This window comes from Narcine bancroftii, chromosome 10, assembly GCF_036971445.1.
Source record: "Narcine bancroftii isolate sNarBan1 chromosome 10, sNarBan1.hap1, whole genome shotgun sequence".
NCBI classification, from domain to species: domain Eukaryota; kingdom Metazoa; phylum Chordata; class Chondrichthyes; order Torpediniformes; family Narcinidae; genus Narcine; species Narcine bancroftii.
In genome coordinates this window covers 45,725,511-45,744,469 of record NC_091478.1, presented here as the reverse complement: position 1 = coordinate 45,744,469, position 18,959 = coordinate 45,725,511, and the positions used below count along the sequence as shown (strand labels likewise).

The 18,959-nt window shown below is 43.4% G+C and overlaps 1 protein-coding gene across 1 annotated transcript in view; it reads right to left on the bottom strand.

Annotated features, from left to right (window-relative positions):
* LOC138743798 (polycystin-2-like protein 1) overlaps positions 1–18,959 on the bottom strand; it is a 133,195-nt gene that overhangs the window by 34,731 nt on the left and 79,505 nt on the right. The window contains exons 6-8 of the mRNA XM_069899402.1: positions 15,922–16,169; positions 12,940–13,164; positions 8,007–8,235 (exon numbers count right to left, since the gene is read on the bottom strand). Coding sequence (XP_069755503.1) covers positions 8,007–8,235; positions 12,940–13,164; positions 15,922–16,169 — 702 coding nt within the window. The remainder of the gene's footprint in view (positions 1–8,006; positions 8,236–12,939; positions 13,165–15,921; positions 16,170–18,959) is intronic.

The following is an 18,959-nucleotide window of genomic DNA, read 5'->3' as shown; positions in this document are numbered from 1 at the left end:
GCCTATGTGTTGTGTGGTTTTGTGTTGAGAAGTGACAGTTTGCCTCAGAGAGCCAAGGTGAAGGTGGACTGCTTAGAGAGTGGGGGAATGGACGGAGCATGTACAGAAAATGATCTAAAAATTTTTGGACTCGGACGATAAACCACCACTGGGGGTGCTGTGGAGTGGAAGAAGGCCCAAAACATGAGTCATTGTCTGGAAGACAGTTTAGAATGTTGGGATTTCAAAAAGGGATTATGGTGGTACGCCATTAGGCAGGCAAACCGGTCCTGCTTGTCACGCACGCGGTGGGGGAGCCGGCCAAAATGGCGCCATTGGGGGTTTCTTCCCAACCTCGGCACTGGGTTCAGAAGCCCACACTTGGGGACCCACATGACGCCCCGGTGACATTGGGGCCCCCCCAGCATGGTCCTCAGCCAGTTCCAGGCTGGGAGTATAAGACCAGCCAGGCCTCCTTCAGTTAGCAGTGTAGCCGCCGCTACAATTGGTGACCCCAACAGGTTCAAGCATGTTTGAACCCAACATGAATGAACCTTTGATCAACGCTATAGCCATCAAGCTTCCTGACTTCTAGGTTCAGGAGCCGGAGACCTGGTTCAGCCACTCAGAGGCTGTTTCACCTCCGCCAGATTTCATCGGATACAACCAAGTTTTACCATGTGGTCACCACCCTGGACCAGGCCACTGCCAAATGAGTGCTGCACCTTGTACAGCACACACCCATGGAAGTATGGGACTATCAAATGGGTGCTCACCAGCTTCCTCAGCCTCTCCGGGCACCAACTGCTCCTCGACGCCTTAGGGGACAGAACTCCAATCAAGTTGATGGATGAGATGCTCACGCTCATGGGCGATCACACCAACTGCCCACTCTTCGAGTGCATCTTCCTCGACCACCTGCCTGAAGACATCTGGCCGTTACTGTCCTAGGAGAGCTTTGTCGACCCTAGGAAGGTCGCTCAAAAGGTTCAGGAGCTATGTTTCAAATGATTTCCGGAGGGCTTGGCAGTCCAGCAGGTTACGAATCATGGGCATGACCACGCAAAGCCTTCCTCTAGCGCTGCGGTGGAACACCTGGCCCCTGCAGGGCCCTCAAAGAGCATAGCCGGAAGCAAGTCATCCACTTCAGGCCTCCTTCTTCCACTCGCGCTAGGGAGCCAAGGCTCGGAGGCGTCGTCAGCCCTGCTCGTTCCAGGGAAATGAGCAGGCTGGACGCTGTGAATGGCGGCGGTGGCTGGCCAAGAACACAGCCTCCTCTACCTGTAGGATTCAGTCAGTGGCTGACACTTTCTCGTCGACACCGGGGCCCAGATCAGCATCATCTCAGCCACAGCTATCGAGTCCTGGAACCGGCCTCAAGGACCTCCACTCAGTGCAGCCAATTCGACGGAGATCCGAACATATGGAGACAAGACCGTCTACTTCCAGATTAGCCAGCGGAAGTTCTTGTGGTGGTTCACTGTTTTGTCCCTTCCAACCGCCATCCTGGGTGTCGACTTGCTCCTCGCTCACGGACTCCTGGTCGACATTCGAGGTAGATGACTGGTTGATGCCCGTACCTTCCAATCGGTTCACCTCAGTGTCTCCTGCACAGAGCAGCCGCAGATGGCCACGGTCAGCACGCCAAAGGACGACTTTCAGTATATCCTGGACTAGTTCCCATCCCTCCTCAAGCCACAGTTCTCTGCTGCCTCACCACGCCACTGGGTGTTTCATTACATCCCCACACAAGGCCCGCTGGTCCACGCCAAGGCACGCTGGTTCCCGCCAGATAAGCTCTAGATAGCGAAGGAAGAGTTTTTGCATCTGCAGGAGCTGGGGATCATTCAATGCTCTGACAGTCCTTGGGCCTCACCACTCCACCTGGTCCTGAAAGCCTCTGGTGGCTGGCGCCCCTGCGGAGATTATCGATGGATTAACGACGTGACGGTACCTGACCAATACCCGATCCCCCACATCCAGGACTTTATGGCCAATCTGCATGGCACGAAGGTATTCTCCAAGGACACTAAATCTTGGTGCACCCTGAGGACATACCCAAAATGGCCATCATCACACCCTTCGGCTTGTTCGAGTTCCTATGCAAGCCGTTCGGGCTCAAAAACACTGCTCAGACTTTCCAGCACCTCATGGACACAGAATTTCGTATTCATTTACCTGGACGACATCCTTGTTGCCAGCAAAGATCGGGCACAACACAAGTCTCACCTGCATACCCTCTTCTCCCGACTGGCCGACTTCAGCCTAACGATCAATCTGGCCAAGTGCCAGTTTGGGAAAGAGTCCATGCAGTTCCTGAGCCAAAGGAGCCACACCTGCCGCTATGAAGGTCGCTGCAATCAGGGAGTTCCCACGCCCGCACAACCTCAAGGGGCTACAGGAGTTCGCGGGTATGGTCAATTTCTATAACCGCTTCATTCCAGGCACTGCGCACATCATGCAGCCGCTCTTCGCCCTCATTGCAGCCAAAGACAAGACACTTGCCTGGACTCCAGAGGCTAGCAGGGCATTTGAAGCCACGAAAGGTGCCCTCCGTGAAGGTGCTCCTTCTTATCCACCCATGCACCGACCTGCATATGGCGCTCTCCATCGATGCCTCTGCCACAGCCATCGGCGCCATCCTGGAGCAGCAGGTGAATGGACAGTGGAAAACACTGACATTCTTTTGACGACTTCTTCGCCCAACAGAGTGCAAGTAGAGCACTTTCGATCATGAGTTGCTGGGCATGTACCTGGCGGCGCTTCATTTCTGCTATTTCTTGGAGGGGAGGCCTTTCACCATTTTTACCAATGACAAATCCCTCACTCAGGCGCTCGCTATAGCAAGAGATCCCTGGTCGGCCCACCAACAGCATCACCTCTCCTTCGTGTCGGAGTTCACCACCGACATTCGGCACAAGGCGGGGAAAACAACGTGGTCACTGATGCACTCTCACGACCGGCCATTTGCACGCTGACACCTGGCCTTGACTTCGACCAGCTTGCCTGGGACAAGAAGTCCAATGAGGAGACGTGGGCCTTCAGGACTGGCATTATGGGCCTGCGGTTCCAGGACCTCCTGACTCCTCATGGGGAGGGCACCGTCCTGTGTGATGTCTCCATGGGCACCCCGCGACCAGTGGTTTCCCAGCAGTGGCGCAGGCAAGTCTTCCACCATATCCATGACCTTTCCCACCCTTCCATCAGGTCCACGGTCCATATGGTGGCAGAACATTTTATCTGGCATGGGCTTCAGAAGCAGATTGTGGACTGGGCCAGAACCTGCACCTATTGCCAGCTTTCCAAGGTACACAGGCACACCAGAGGGCCCTTACAAGTTTTCGAACATGTCCAGGAATGGTTCAATCACATACATGTGGACATCGTCGGACCCTTGCCTGTTTCCCGATCCCGATGTCAGATGCGTCCACGGACTACTACTCCAGAATGCTTTTGAACGGTTGAGTTGCCCAGTTTGGCATCCAGAACCACCTTACCAGTGATTGGGGCACCCAGTTCAATTTCACACTGGACATCGGTGGTAAGATGTTTACAGTGGACAGGTTAAAGCCAGCCCACTTCGACCCCACCGAAACAGTAGTTGTGACCCAACCCAAGAAGCGAGGCTGCCCGGCAAAAAGTGACATTGGCACCAGTTCTGGGGGGGGGGGGGTGGGGCTGTTTGGCGGTACACCATTAGGCAGGCGAACCAGCCCCGCTTGTCACGCACGCGGCGGGGCAGCCAGCCAAAATGGCACCATCGGGGGTTTCCTCCCGACTGCGGCACCAGGCTCAGAAGCCCACGCTTGGGGACCCACATGATGCCCCGGTGACGTCGGGCCCCCCAGTGCGGTTCTCAGCCAGGTCTGGGCTGGGAGTATAAGACCAGCCAGGCAACCTGCAATAAATCAGTTTTTGCTCACTGAACTCAACCCGTCTGGTTGTGCGATCCTTCAGTTAGCAGTGTAGCTGCCGCTACAGGATGAACATTCCGAAGGCAACCAGAAGGATTCGGACCAAGCCATTGTTCCTCTCTCTGCAAGCAACACAAGAAGACAACTTCAAATTTTGCGCTCTCTCTCTCTCTCTGTCTCTGTCTCTCTGTCTCTCTCTGTCTCTGTCTCTCTGTCTCTCTCTCTCTCTCTCTCTCTCTCTCTCTCTCTCTCTCTCTCTGAGAGAAAGCTTATTTGACTCTCTCTGTTTTCAAAACCATATGACCGTATTAGAACAGCAAGTTCTCCTTCAGACTGTCTGTGGCTCCGACAAGATCTTTCATCTGTTTCCTTTTGTAAACAACAATCCATTACTGAAGTCTCTTGGGCTCTCTCCAAAGCTCTTGGAAAGATTGTTGGCCCTGACAGTCTAACCTGGGGCAAAGCTCCAGTATTTTAAATACAATCTATTTTAAAGTGTTTGTAGGTAACCTACTCCAACAAACCTTTCCCATTTTATCTCCCAAAAACATATCTATATATGCTGTCACACTACCAATCAAAGTGGAAAGGGCCTACTCACACTTACTCTGTCTAAACCCCTCATAATTTTGTTAACCTCTATCGAATCTCCCCTCATTCTTCAATGCTCCATGGAATAAAGTCCTAACCTGTTTAATCTTGCCCTGTAACTCAACTCCTGAGACCCCTAATAAATCTTCTCTGCACTTTTTCAATCTTAATTATATCTTTCCTGTAGTTTGGCAACCAAAACTGTGCACAATACTCCAAATTTGGCCTCACCAATGTCTTATACAACCTTATGATAGCATCCCAACTCCTGTACTCAATACTTTGATTTATGAAGGTCAAGATGCCAAAAGCTTTCTTTACAACCCTGCCAACCTGGGACACCACTTTCAGGGATCAATGTATCTGTATTCCAGATCCCTTTGTTCTTCTGTACTCCTCACTGCCCTACCATTTACTGTGTATGTGCTACCTTGGTTTGCCTTTCCAAACTGCAACACCTCACACTTGTTTGCATTAAATTCTATCTGCCATATTCTGGCCCATTTCTCCAGTTTGTTCAGATCCCTCTGCAAGTTTTGAAAGTCTTCCTCGTTGTCCACACGCCTCCAATGTTAGTGTCCAGAGCAAATGTGCTGATCCATTTTCCCACATTATCATCCAGATCATTGATATAGTCACAAACTACAATGGTCCCAGCACCGATCCCTGAGGCATACCACCAATCACAAGCCTCCAGTCTGAGAAGCAATCATCCACTACCAATCTACTATGATTCAGCCAATTTCCTATCCATTTTAAAAACTCTCCATGGAGACCAACCTTCCATTTTGGACCTAGTCAAAAGCCATACTAAAGTCCATGTAGACTACATCCATAATCTTTTCATCTACTTTCTTGGTAACCTCCTCAAAAAACTCTGAGTGGTTACATACAACCTACCATGCATAAAGCCCTGCTGACTATCCTTAATCAGCCATTGACTGTCCAAATACTTGTATATCTGATCTCTCAGAACATCCTCCACTAATTTACCTACTACTGATGTCAGGCTCACCAGCCTGTAATTTCCTGGTTTATTTTTGGAGCCTTTTTTAAGCAACTGAACCACATGAGCCACCTTCCAGTCCTCCAGCACCTCACTCATTGCTAAAGACTTTTAAAATATTTCTCCTAGGGTCCCTCAATTTCTACACTAGTCTCCCTCAAGGTCAGAGGAAATATCATGTCAGGCCAGGGGGATTTATCTACTTTTATTCACTGTAAGGCAGCAAGCACCTCCTCCTCTTTAATCTCTATATGTTCCATGCCACTACTGCTTGTTTCCCTTCCTTATACCTATGTCAGTTTCCTGAGTAAATACTGATCAAAAAAAGCTGTTAAAGATCTCCCCCATCTTGTTAGGCTCCACACACAGACAGCTTCTCTAATCTCCTGGGGACCAATTTTGTCCCTTACTATCCTTTTACTCTTAAGATACTTGTAGAAACCCTTCAGGTTTACATTCACATTATCTGCCAAATTCAACATCATGTCTTCTTTATGGGTTCCTGATTTCCTTCTTAAGTATTTTCTTATATTTTCTATACTCTACCTCAGTTACTCCTTGTTTCCTGTACCTGCTATTCACATCTCTCTTCCTCTTTACCAGACTGCCAATATCCCTTGAAAACCAGGGCTCCCTCGGCCTATTAACTTTACCTTTAATCTTGAAAGGAACATACAAACTCTGTACTCTCAAAATTTTGCTTTTGAAGGCCTTCCAATTACTGAAAACATCCTTGCCAGAAAACAATTTATCCCAATCCACCCTTCCTAGATCCTTTCTCATTTCCACAAAATTGGCCTTTCTCCAATTTAGAATCTCACCTCGAGGACCAGACCTATCCTTAACCATAATTAATGTGAAACTATGATATTATGGGCGCTGGTCCCAAAATGTTTGGCTACACATACTCCTGTCATTCTCTCTGATTGGTACCTCAATATATTGATTTAGAAAACTTTCCTGAATTCATTTGACAAACTCCAAACTATCCAGCCCTTTTACAGTATGGGAATCCCAGTCAATATGTAGAAAGTTAAAATCTCCTACTATCACAACTTTCTGCTTCTTACATCAGTCTGCTATCTCTCTATAGATTTGACCCTCCAATTTTGCTATTTGGTGGTCAATAATACAACCCTCCCATTCCTCAGGTCCACCCATATGGCCTCTGAGTGCAAACCCTCCTGGCTGTCCTGTCTACACACAGCTGAGATATTTTCCCTGACTAGCAATGCCACTCCTTCCCCTTCCATCACGTCTGAAACAACGGAACCCAGGAACATTGATCTGCTGGTCCTCCCCCTCCTGCAATCAAGTCTCTCACTAATAGCAATAATGTCGTAATCCCATGTGCTAATTCATGGTCTAAGCTCAACTATCTTCCCGACAATACTCCTTGCATTCAAATAAATACACCTGAGAACATTTCTATCACAAACAAACCTTTTATTTCTGGTTATACATGCAGTTCTCATATTACCTTTATCTTTATTTACCTTAAGACAGCAAGCACCTCCTCCTTCTAATCTGTATGGGTTCCATGACCTCTGAATATTCTGAAATATTATATATTTATCATTTCATATATTTGTGTATGTATGTGATTATTATGTTCTGTGCATTGTGTATGGATGTGTGTGCATAGTGGCAGAGAAACATTGTTTTGCCCGGTGGTATATGTCTTCTTTGGCTTGGCTTCGCGGACGAAGATTTATGGAGGGGGTAAAAAGTCCACGTCAGCTGCAGGCTCGTTTGTGGCTGACCAGTCCGATGCGGGACAGGCAGACACGATTGCAGCGGTTGCAAGGGAAAATTGGTTGGTTGGGGTTGGGTGTTGGGTTTTTCCTCCTTTGCCTTTTGTCAGTGAGGTGGGCTCTGCGGTCTTCTTCAAAGGAGGTTGCTGCCCGCCAAACTGTGAGGCGCCAAGATGCACGGTTTGAGGCGTTATCAGCCCACTGGCGGTGGTCAATGTGGCAGGCACCAAGAGATTTCTTTAGGCAGTCCTTGTACCTTTTCTTTGGTGCACCTCTGTCACGGTGGCCAGTGGAGAGCTCGCCATATAATACGATCTTGGGAAGGCGATGGTCCTCCATTCTGGAGACGTGACCCATCCAGCGCAGCTGGATCTTCAGCAGCGTGGACTCGATGCTGTCGACCTCTGCCATCTCGAGTACCTCGACGTTAGGGGTGTGAGCGCTCCAATGGATGTTGAGGATGGAGCGGAGACAACGCTGGTGGAAGCGTTCTAGGAGCCGTAGGTGGTGCCGGTAGAGGACCCATGATTCGGAGCCGAACAGGAGTGTGGGTATGAAGTCAAATGATAATAAACTAGAATGTTTAAAAGACATGAGGGGCATCTTTAGGGGATAGGAAAGATTTTGAAGGATGTGGGGTAAATGTAAATGGGTCATTTGGTTGGCATGTATGAGTTGGGCTCCATATCTCCTTGTTAAAAATGCTACTTAAGATCATGTTGATCTTATGGTTCCAATAAAAGAATGAAAAAAAGAACTTACCAGAATTACCACCAAGTCCAAGCAATTCCAAACACATTTGATGTACTGCAGTTTATGAATCCGGATTTCCAATATTTCTTCCACGATGTAATAAAGGATGAAGACACAGAAAATTATTTCACAGCCGATGATAAAATAATCCCAGTTGTTGACATAACGGATGAGCTTCACTGTGCGGAACTGTGAGGAAGGTATTGCACCACCTGTTGCAGGGAATTCTACCACAAGCCTTCATCAAAATAGGACAATAAAGACTTGGTAAATATTATTTCCTGGCATTTCATCACATGGCTTTGAAGACTGAGAACTTCTAAACTCAAGCAGTTGTGAGACTCAGAACAAAATCTGCCCATTCTGTTTATTAGTCTAAAAAACTTTCTGTCAACAACTTTAAACGTACTACCTTAAATAATGAGAACATTGATATTTTACATCACTGAAGCTTAGCCTGAAATAAATTCCTGTTAGTTCTCCAAGTTATTTGTGTAGGTTCTACCTCTCTAATCCGGAGCTCTGTGGTCTGGCACATTTTGAATCTGCCACTATTAGTTTGTGGATCTGCCACCAGGGCGGCACAGTTAGCAGCATTAATGCGCCAAAATCTGTTTACACTGCAGCCGAGTGTTTTAGTGATACGGTTCTCTTAATTTCTTATATTCAGCTGTATTTTAACCCTTCAGTATATCATGCAAGAGACCAAGAGTGGCAGAAGATGATCCCAGTGCTAATAAGCATAAGCAAAAATCACTATCTATGCTTGAAGAGGTGGAGTTACTAAAAAAAATTAGATAAAGGTGTGAGCATTATGGGATCAGATCATCAACAGCTGGCAAGACTAGGGGTCGGCATGTGTTTACATAGGGGGATCTGTTAGGGGTCAATTTCTGCTTTCCGGCATTTTCTGTGGTCTGGCAATGGCCAAGTCCCAATGTCACTAGATTAACCATATAACCATATACAGCACAGAAACAGGTCAGTGTGGCCCTATTAGTCCATGCTGGAACAAATCCCCACCCTCCTAGTCCCACTGACCAGCACCTGGTCCATACCCCTTTAATCCTCTCCCCTCCATGTAATAATTATCCAGTCTTTCCTTAAATGTAAATAACGTTCTTGCTTTAACCACCTCCACCGGAAGCTTATTCCACATCCCAACCACCCTTTGCGAGAAGAAATTTCCCCTAATGTTTCCCTTATAATTTTCCCCCTTCAATCTCAAACCATGGCCCCTGGTTTGAATATCCCCCACTCTTAATTGAAAAAGCCTATCCATGTTGACTCTCTCTGTCCCTTTTAAAATCTTGAACACCTCCATCAAATCCCCCCTCAATCTTCTATGCTCCAGAGAAATAAGCCCCAGGCTGCTCAACCTTTCTCTGTAACTCAAACCCTGACACCCTGTCAACATTCTCGTGAACCTTCTTTGCACCCTCTCTATTTTGTTTATATCCTTCCTATAATTTGGTGAACAAAAATGCACACAGTATTCCAAATTTGGCCTCACCAATGCTTTGTACAATTTCATCATAACATCCCAACTCTTGAATTTATGAAGGCCAACATTCCAAATGCCTTCTTCACCACTCTATCTACCTGAGTATCAACTTTGAGGGTACTATTTACCATAACTCTTAAATCCCTGTGTTGCTCTGCACTCCTCAATTGTCTACCATTCAATCTATATGACCTATTTAGATTTGCCTTTCCAAAATGCAACACTTCACACTTATCCATATTAAATTCCATCAGCCATTTCTCAGCCCACTCCTCTAGCTTTCATGTATCTCTTTTTAAGCTACGGTAATCTTCCTCACTGTCCACAATACCACCAGTCTTTGTATCATCTGCAAACTTACTTATCCAATTCACCACCCCTTCTTCCAGATCGTTAATATATATAACAAACAATAGTGGACCCAGGACCGATCCCTGAGGAACTCCACTCGTCACCAGCCTCCAATTTGACAAACAATTTTCTACCACTACTCTCTGACACCTCCCATCCAACCATTGCTGAATCCATTTCACTACCTCCTTATTTATACCTAATGCCTCCACCTTTTTTCCTAACCTCCTGTGGGGAACTTTGTCAAAAGCTTTACTAAAGTCTAAATAGACAACATCCACAGCCTTCCCTTCATCAATCTTTTTTGTAACCCCCTTGAAAAACTCTATAAGGTTTGTTAAGCATGATCTACCCCTGACAAAACCATGCTGACTACTATCTATCAATCCCTTTTCTTCCAAATATTTGTAAATGTCATCCCTCAGAACACTTTCCATCAACTTGCCCATCACAGACGTCAGACTCACAGGTCTATAATTTCGAGGCTTACATTTGGACCCTTTCTTAAACAGCGGAACAACATGAGCCAACATCCAATCCTCTGGCACTACCCCCATGACTAGTGACATCCTAAATATCTCTGTTAATGGCCCTACTATCTGTACACTAGTCTCCCTGAGTGTCCTTGGGAATACATTGTCCGGACCCAGAGATTTGTCCACCTTTATCTTTTTTAACACTGGCATCACTACCTCCTCGGTTATCCTTATATGATTCATGACCTCCCCACTATTTTTATTTACTTCAACTGGTACAATATTTTTTCCCCTAGTGAATACCGAGGAAAAGAAATCATTTAAAATTTCCCCCATCTCCTCTGACTTTTCACATAGCCTACCCTCCCTATCTACAAAGGGTCCAATTCTATCCCTCACTAATCTTTTACTTTTAATGTACCTATAGAAACCCTTTGGATTTATTCTTACTCTGCCTGCCAAAGCCTCTTCGTGCCTCTTTTTGACCTTTCTAATCTCTTTAAGATTTTTTCTACACTCCTTGTAGTCCACTTTCAATTTCTTATCACCCTGCTGTTTATACCTCTTGTACACCTCCCTCTTTCTCCTAACCAAATTTCTAATATTCCTCGAAAACCAAGGCTCCCTACGACTTCCAGCCTTTCCTTTGATCCTCACTGGGACATATCTACTCTGTACTCTCAAATTTCTTCTTTGAATATTCTCCATTTTTCATTTACATCCTTTCCTGAAAAAAATCATGTCCCACTCAATACTCCCCAAATCCATTCTTATTCCTTCGAAATTTGCTTTTCTCCAATCCAGAACCTCAACTTTAGGCCCTTCTTTGCTCTTCCCTAAAACTACCCTAAAACTAATAGTGTTGTGATCACCAGACCCAATTTGTTTTCCAACATTAACCTCAGACATCTGACCTATTTCGTTCCCTAACAGGAGATCCAGTATTACACCGTCCCGAGTCGGTTCCTCTATGTATTGATTAAAAAAACTATCTTGTACACATTTGACAAACTCTAGCCCATCCAGCCCTCTTACTGTATGGGTATCCCAATCAATGTGAGGGAAGTTAAAATCTCCCATGATCACTACTTTATGTTTATTACACATATATGCAGTTGCTGTCTCCTTACAAATTTGTACTTCCAATTTTCTTGGCCCATTTAGTGGTTTATAATACACTCCCATTAGTGCCCTCATGCCTCCTCCACCCCTCAATTCCACCCAAACAGCCTCACTGGACGATCCCTCCAAACCATCCTGCCACCTCACAGCAGTAATGTCCTCCTTAACAAGCAGAGCAACTCCTCCCCTTTTTTTTAACCCCCTGTTCTATCGCATCTAAAACATTTGTATTCTGGAATATTTAGTTGCCAGTCCTGTCCCTCCTGTAACCAGGTCTCACTAATTGCCACAACATCATGATTTTAAGTGCCAATCCATGCTCTAAGCTCATCTACCTTGTTCACTATGCTTCTTGCATAGTACATGCATTTCAGAGAATGACCCTCACATATATTCCCTTTTCTACCTTTTAGCTTAACCTACATCCTTCCTTTGTTATCTTTATAATTCTTAACTAGGTGGCCATGCACACTAGACACTGCTCACAAACTTGCTCCCCACCCCCCTGCCAAACTAGTTTAAACCCTCCCCCACAACTCTAGCAAATCTCTATTAAAGAGATACGGCCTGTACTTGAAAACCAGGCCATGATCTAATTGTTGTGAATCTGCAAAATAGCATGTCCAATTTAAGTATCAAATTTTAATGTGGTCTAAATTTTGTGGATAGTGAGAAAGATTCCACCATTTTCTACCTGTGGTGTGTTAGGTCTGCTTTGTTCATGAATGAGTGAGTCAGACACCAGACTGAGTCGAAATCAAGGTTCTTTGTTCTTTATTACCGGATTGTAACACTTGCAACTAACAGTGTTAGTTGGAGAAGGCGCATTCTGCCGTTATCAGCAAGTGGTGTTTTTTTTATACCTCAGGATACTTACTTAGTAAATGATCATACCATGACATTGTCCAATGAATAAACTGTTGCTACCCTTCTCTGTTAGTCTGCTGCACATCATTCTTGTTAGTGCAAAGCTTATCTTGAGTGTACAAGGTCACATCTGCATTCTGTTACTCCTTAGTACTGGGTGACTCCTTCTCCGGTCCCATCTCATGATGTTTTTACCTTACAGGTGCCAGAAGCTCCTACTTCAACAAACAGATTAACTCTGCAGTCTGTATTTTCATTGTTGTTGAAGTTGGAAGGCTGTGGAAATGAATTGAATTGTTTGTTGACACAGTGAGATTCAGTGAATAACTTTGTTTTATTAAAAAAACAAAGCTTTTCACTGAATCTCAGTACAGGTGACAATAAACAATTCAACATTTGAAATCTCATAAAATACAATTAAATGTATTGTTACTGCTACATTTTTAGATTTGGTACTGGCCAAAATATGAGTGTGTGCGTGTGTCTGTCTGTCTGCGGGCGTGAAGTAGCAAAGTTTTAAATGAACTCAACTTTTCAACAAATTCAAGTAAGCAAATCAACACTAGTAAGTTATGGTTGGTGTTATTTGTTCTGAGGGTGAGTAGAATTTGATGTGACCTACCTTATAACACAGAAGAGGTTAATATTAGCATTGTACACCGAGAAATCAATGAAAACTGCTCGAGTTCCCCTGTCTAACCACAGGGTATCCTTCAGTTCTTGCAGAATTGCAGCACCTCCATCCATATTTGTCTTGAGGTCCTGATAATAACCACCACCACTGTAGACCGTCAGTTTACCCCAGTGTGAGGAACCTCCAAGTTCTCGCTCAGAATAGTAAATCCACCTATGCACAGATCAATTTCATGATGAATAGCAGCAAACTTGCCATTGTACAAACCCCTAAAGCACAGAAGTCATTTCAGAAGATAGAAAAAATGAACACCACTTTGTTCGAAACCACCCTTAGGGGAGAGTCAGAAGAACTAAAGGAAAATGGGGTTGAGTCAATAGGTTTTCCAAAGGTTAAGGGCAGAGAAGATGAGGATGAAGATTCTAAGGAGTAAGGTATAGACAGAGCCACAAAATACAATGCAGGGGTCCTTCGACCCATCTGAGGTATACAAGCAGTTCGTTGGAACAACCTGAGCTAACTACTTGTCTACTTGCTGCATTCCATTGTCCTGTATTACTTTTTGCTTCAGGTATTTATCTCATTTTACCCTCAAAAGATGCAATGGTCTTTGCCACATCTACTCCATGTCCAGTATTCCTGTCCTAAATGCCTTTCTTCTCAACCTTCTCCAATATGATGCCTTTAAATTGTTGTCTACTGACCACAAACTCTCCAATCCAAGATTACTACAATTCTCCACTCACCCTGTCAAAACCTGAAACATTTTCAAAATTTTGATGAAACCTCAGCTCCACTGAAAATATCACCAGTTCCTCAAGTTTCTTATCCTACCAGCAATTTTTTTCCCCCCATCCTATTATTGCAGGCAATGCACAGACAATTTCTTGGGAGGTCTGTATGTATGCCATTATTTCCATGATGCCACAATATTCTAACTATTTCCAGAGAATTATCTTCTACAACTTATGACCTACACAAGTTATGACCACTTGCACGCAGGACCAAAATTTAAAATAAATACTGTGCATATGCTGAGATTCTTCATTAAAGGTTCTTTTATTGAATTTTTAAAAAAAATTGCTTTAATACCTCGTTAAGATGCGTGTATCTGATTTACAAGCAATCTGGGTTAATGCGAATCCTTTGGTTCCTATTATGGTGGTAAGTTGAGGACGACCTGTACATTACTTCTTTATTCTTGAACTGCTTCTCGTTATAAAAATCTAAAATGCTCTTTGGCTATTTTTCTAGTTTAGCTACCTGGACTTCTCAGTATAATGTGTTAAACATCTGAGTTTCTCTGTCCATCACTGAATGTTGCACCCTTTTTTAAATTTAGGCATACAGCACAGAAACAAGCCCTTTTGGCCCATGAACCCATGCCACCCAGTTACACCCAATTGACCTACAAACCCCAGCATGTTTTTGAATAGTGGCAGGAATCCGGAGCCCCCCAGAGGAAATGTTCTTTTGGTTAACCTTTGGCTGTATTTCTGCAGACCTCCATAGTTTTACTTTGAATACATACTTTTTTTGTTCTTTTCCCACAATGTGTAAATACTATATTTTTTAAGCAGTTCTTTACTTTAAAATGACATCACTTTGTTGCCCATCAACGACATAAATTGGTCGCCCTCACTGACCATAAAATTCCTTACTGCTGGGTATTCCATTGTGTTTGTCATACAAAATGTTTTTTTTTACAAGAAGCAAGAACAAAAGTGGAACAACACTGACCACACCATTCGTAAATCTGAGTAAAATGCCCCTTATCTAACTTCTAAACTATATAATCACATTTCTTTTTGCACAACTGTAAACTATGCTTCCTAGCGTGGAACCAAAGGTTTGAAAAGGACAATCCATTAAAATATTATTTATGTACAGTTGAACAAAACTAAGGCTAGAATTGTTGTAGAGGTGGTGTTGAACAAATTTGGTGTTGAACAAAGCTGGGGGGGATTGTAGAGGTGGGGTCAAACAAAGATGAAGTGATTGTAGAGGTGAGGTTGAACAAAGATGTGAGGTTGGGTTGAACAATTTTGGGGGGGATTGTAGAGGTGGGGTTGAACAAGATTGGGGGATTAAAAGATGAAGGCAAGAATTTGAAATTGATTAATAGGTAAAATTTCAGGGTTTTATCTATTGCATTTGATTTGTACGTACATGGGGTGAAATGAACAAAACCTTTTTCAAAGAAATATGATTTTATGAATCTAATGCACAACTAATGAAGATTTTAGGAGATTTTTAAGAAAAAAAGAGAGATGGGAAGATTTATGGATGGAAATTCCAGAACATATCACTTTGGTAGTTGAAGGTATGACCACAAACTATGCGACAAAAAAATGTGATGGTTACCTCAGAGGATGGAGTTGGAGAAATGTTCTTGTTAGTTTTTTTGCTACTAACCTAATTGAGATTTTTGTGTGAATTTTCCAGCTTTCTCAAAATGTAATAATAATTTGGTCTACCAAAACACCAGGCATTAAAATTGAAATTACTTGCTTAATCCAATATTTAATCCAAAATTTGAACATGTCAAATCAAATAAAGTCACTTTTAAATGCATACAGACTCAATAAATTTGTCATGGACAATTACTGTAATGTATATTTTAATAAAATATTGGCCTACATTTGGTGTCCAGGGCGCCTTAGCAGCTATGAGAGTTCTGCTGTGGTATTAAGCTAAAGCTGGCAATGCAGAACTTTTAAAATCTCTCTTTGAGGGTGGCTCTGTACAATAGGTCCCATCATTAAAACTGCTGCACCCATCCACGTTCAGAGGCTGGCCATTGATTATTTGGACACATTGTTGAGGGGAGATCAATGTACTCAGAAAGTACTCATGATCCCACCATAAAGTGAAGCCTTAGGAAGAGGGGAATAAAGCTGTAAATTGTAGCATAGCTATTAGTTGCAATGATGTTTGACTCCATTAGTGGAGCCAAAGGATAACACTCACGCACTTCCATTTTTGATTGGCGATTTATTTTCATTGTCTGCTGTGTAGATGTCATAGCATCCAAAGATGTCTTTTCGAAAGTCTTTGTGAACGATGCAGGAATTATTCATGACTTTAATCTGTCGGATGCGGGGAACGCCGAGAAGCATGTTTTCATAGTAAATAAACGAATGAGGACCGTGTGAAATCAAATCATTATTGTACCATTTGGTCCAGTACAGTCCATTCAACAATGGTCCCTGTGCGTACTGAAGATAAAATAAAAATGATTAAATGACACTGTCTGGTGCAAACATCAGAAATGAACATTGGAATTTATAATTTGGCATTTTTCAGAATCTTTCTTACATTACAAAATTACAACATTGCAATACTGATAGAACTTTGTTGGCAACTTTTGAATGATTGCTAAGACCAAACTGGAGAAAGAATGTATTTCCAAACATGTAAAGGTAATTTTTGATTATTATTTCTGGTGTTGAAATGGAGCAAAAATATGAGAAAATGGGTCTGCAAGGCTCCCTGCTGGTGTTTTCCCATTGACAACTGCATTGGGATCCAGACACACTAGCAGATAAATCTGTCAGAATCCAAATCAAGTTGAATAAAGCATGAAAATCAGAGTCTATTGTCTTTAACAGGGTCATGAAGACAAGACAAGAAGGGTCTCCATAAGACAAAATCCTTGCCTGTCCACCTTTACTCTATAAGGCAGTCTAGCAGTCCAGGTACAGTATTGATCTTCTAAATTTTCTTTGAATTGCTTACAATGCATTAATGCGCTTCTATAAATAAGGAGACCCAAATGTAGACAGAACTTTGAGCTCACCAATGGCCTATTAAGTTGAAACAAAACTCCCTTACCCTTCTGTTCAATTTCCCTACCGATACAATATAGTATTTTATTAGCTTGCCTAAGTCCTATTATATCCGCATGTTTCACAATATGATTCGTGCACCAGGTCATCCAGATCCCTCTGCATCTATTTTGCAATCTCTCACCATTTAGATATATGCTTCTTATTTTTTCCAACCAAATTTCAAGCATTTTCTTTATTTTTAAATTTCCTATTTCCTACATTCATAGTGTTTTGATTTTCTATTAGACTTTTGGAGTTAAACATGATCTGCTGGAGAAACTCAATGGGTCAAGCAGCATCAAAGGGAGAAAAAAGGAATGGTGGGCCTGATTGTGACTGGGGAAACCAGTGTAAAGAGGAGAAGGGGATCCCATGTGGGATTGGTGAACCAGGTAGAGGTGAAACTTTTGGTGGACAGAAGCAATAGGCTGGCAAATGCCAGACAAAGGAAGAGAACTGAAGGGATCAGATGGAGGAAGATGAGCCCTACGGGGTGGATTATGTGATAAAGGGACAAAGGCTGCCATCGATGGAATCTGATAAGAGAAGGTGAGAATTGTGGTATACAGAGAGACCCAGATGTAACCAAAGGACCTATGATGTGGAAGAGACAGCAGAGGACTTTTGGAGTAAGTTGAGGGAGGTTAGCTAATTGGATTAGTGGGAGTTTTAAGTAGATTGTTGATAATGGTTGGAAGTAGGTAGCTAGATCTGAACTGATTCTATTTGGTTTCACCATTTACATCAGTATTAGGTATATTGGATTAAAGGGAATTATACCTCCTCCTTCACCTCCATCCAGGGACACAAACAGTAATTCCACATGAGGTAGATTCATGTGCACTACCACCACCAACCTCATCCACTGCACCTGCTGCTCTCGATATGGCCTCCTCTACATGGGAGAGACCAAACGTTGACTTGGGGCATTTTCACAGAGTATCTATGCTCTGTTCACAATGGCCTACCTGAGCTCACCAAACCCACACCAAACTGCCAGACTGAGGACCACTATAAACTAGAGGAACAACATTTCATGTCATGCCTGGACATTCATAGAATTTAAAAATTTCTGGTAATGAGTCCTCTCCCTCTATTTCCTTTTTTTGAATATTTTATTTAAATTTCCATACATGTATTAATGTCCAAGTACAGAAAATATTTATCATACACCTCAAATCAATGATACATGCTATTATATACCCCCCATAATTCCCACCCATCCCTTGCCCCATATAATAACCCCAAAAAGAAAAGGGAGGGAGGGAGGGAAGGAGGGAGGGAGGGGAGGAGGGAAGGAGGGAAGGAGGGAAGGAGGGAGAGAAGGAGGGAAGGAGGGAGAGAAGGAGGGAAGGAGGGAGAGAAGGAGGGAAGGAGGAAGGGAGGAAGGGAGGAAGGGAGGAAGGAAATGAAGGAAACAAACAAACAAATACCTGGTTACTATCAGTACATTCTATCATTTTTTGCCTTTACAATATAAATCATATACATATCCTAAGGAGTTATAAAGTTCCATGAGATACAGGGGGTACCTTATAAATTAATACCTATGGGCACCAAACTTTAAAAAAAGTATCATATTTGTTCCTTATGACCTGGGCTGGACCTTCCAGGGCTATAAATGTGCCATGTGCTCTCTGTTCTCTTTCTTTTGCCATCTTTGAGGTACCACCCTGCTTCACTATAGGGTGAGGAACATGGAACAGTCCTAGAGAAACTGTTGATAAGCTGTGCACTAAATAGGGTTGGGAGGATTGATTATTACCCCTAAATAGCATAGAGCTGTGCCTGGTATTGACTTTTCCCTTGGTTTTTAGTGTGCGTGCGTGCGTGTGTGCTGCATCTGCTACAATTTCCCACACTTGCCTTCTGTAAATAAATTACTTCACTACAAAAAAGTGTGTTCAGAGTCTTTGCCTTTGAGACCTATCAGACTTGTTTCCTCATTCACAACAGGTATACAACTATGTATTTCAGCGACCATTCCCAAACGTGAATCCAATTTCTATGTCACTGCTAATGCAATTTTCACAAATTCCTTTTGATACAAATTCAATTTCAAGTTGGGTCTTATCCCTGATATATTGACTAATAAAAGAGCATTGGGTCTTGAGAAGATTTGATTCCCATAACCCGTTCTAAAAAATGCTCCTAATTCTATCCAAAATGGTCTGAAAT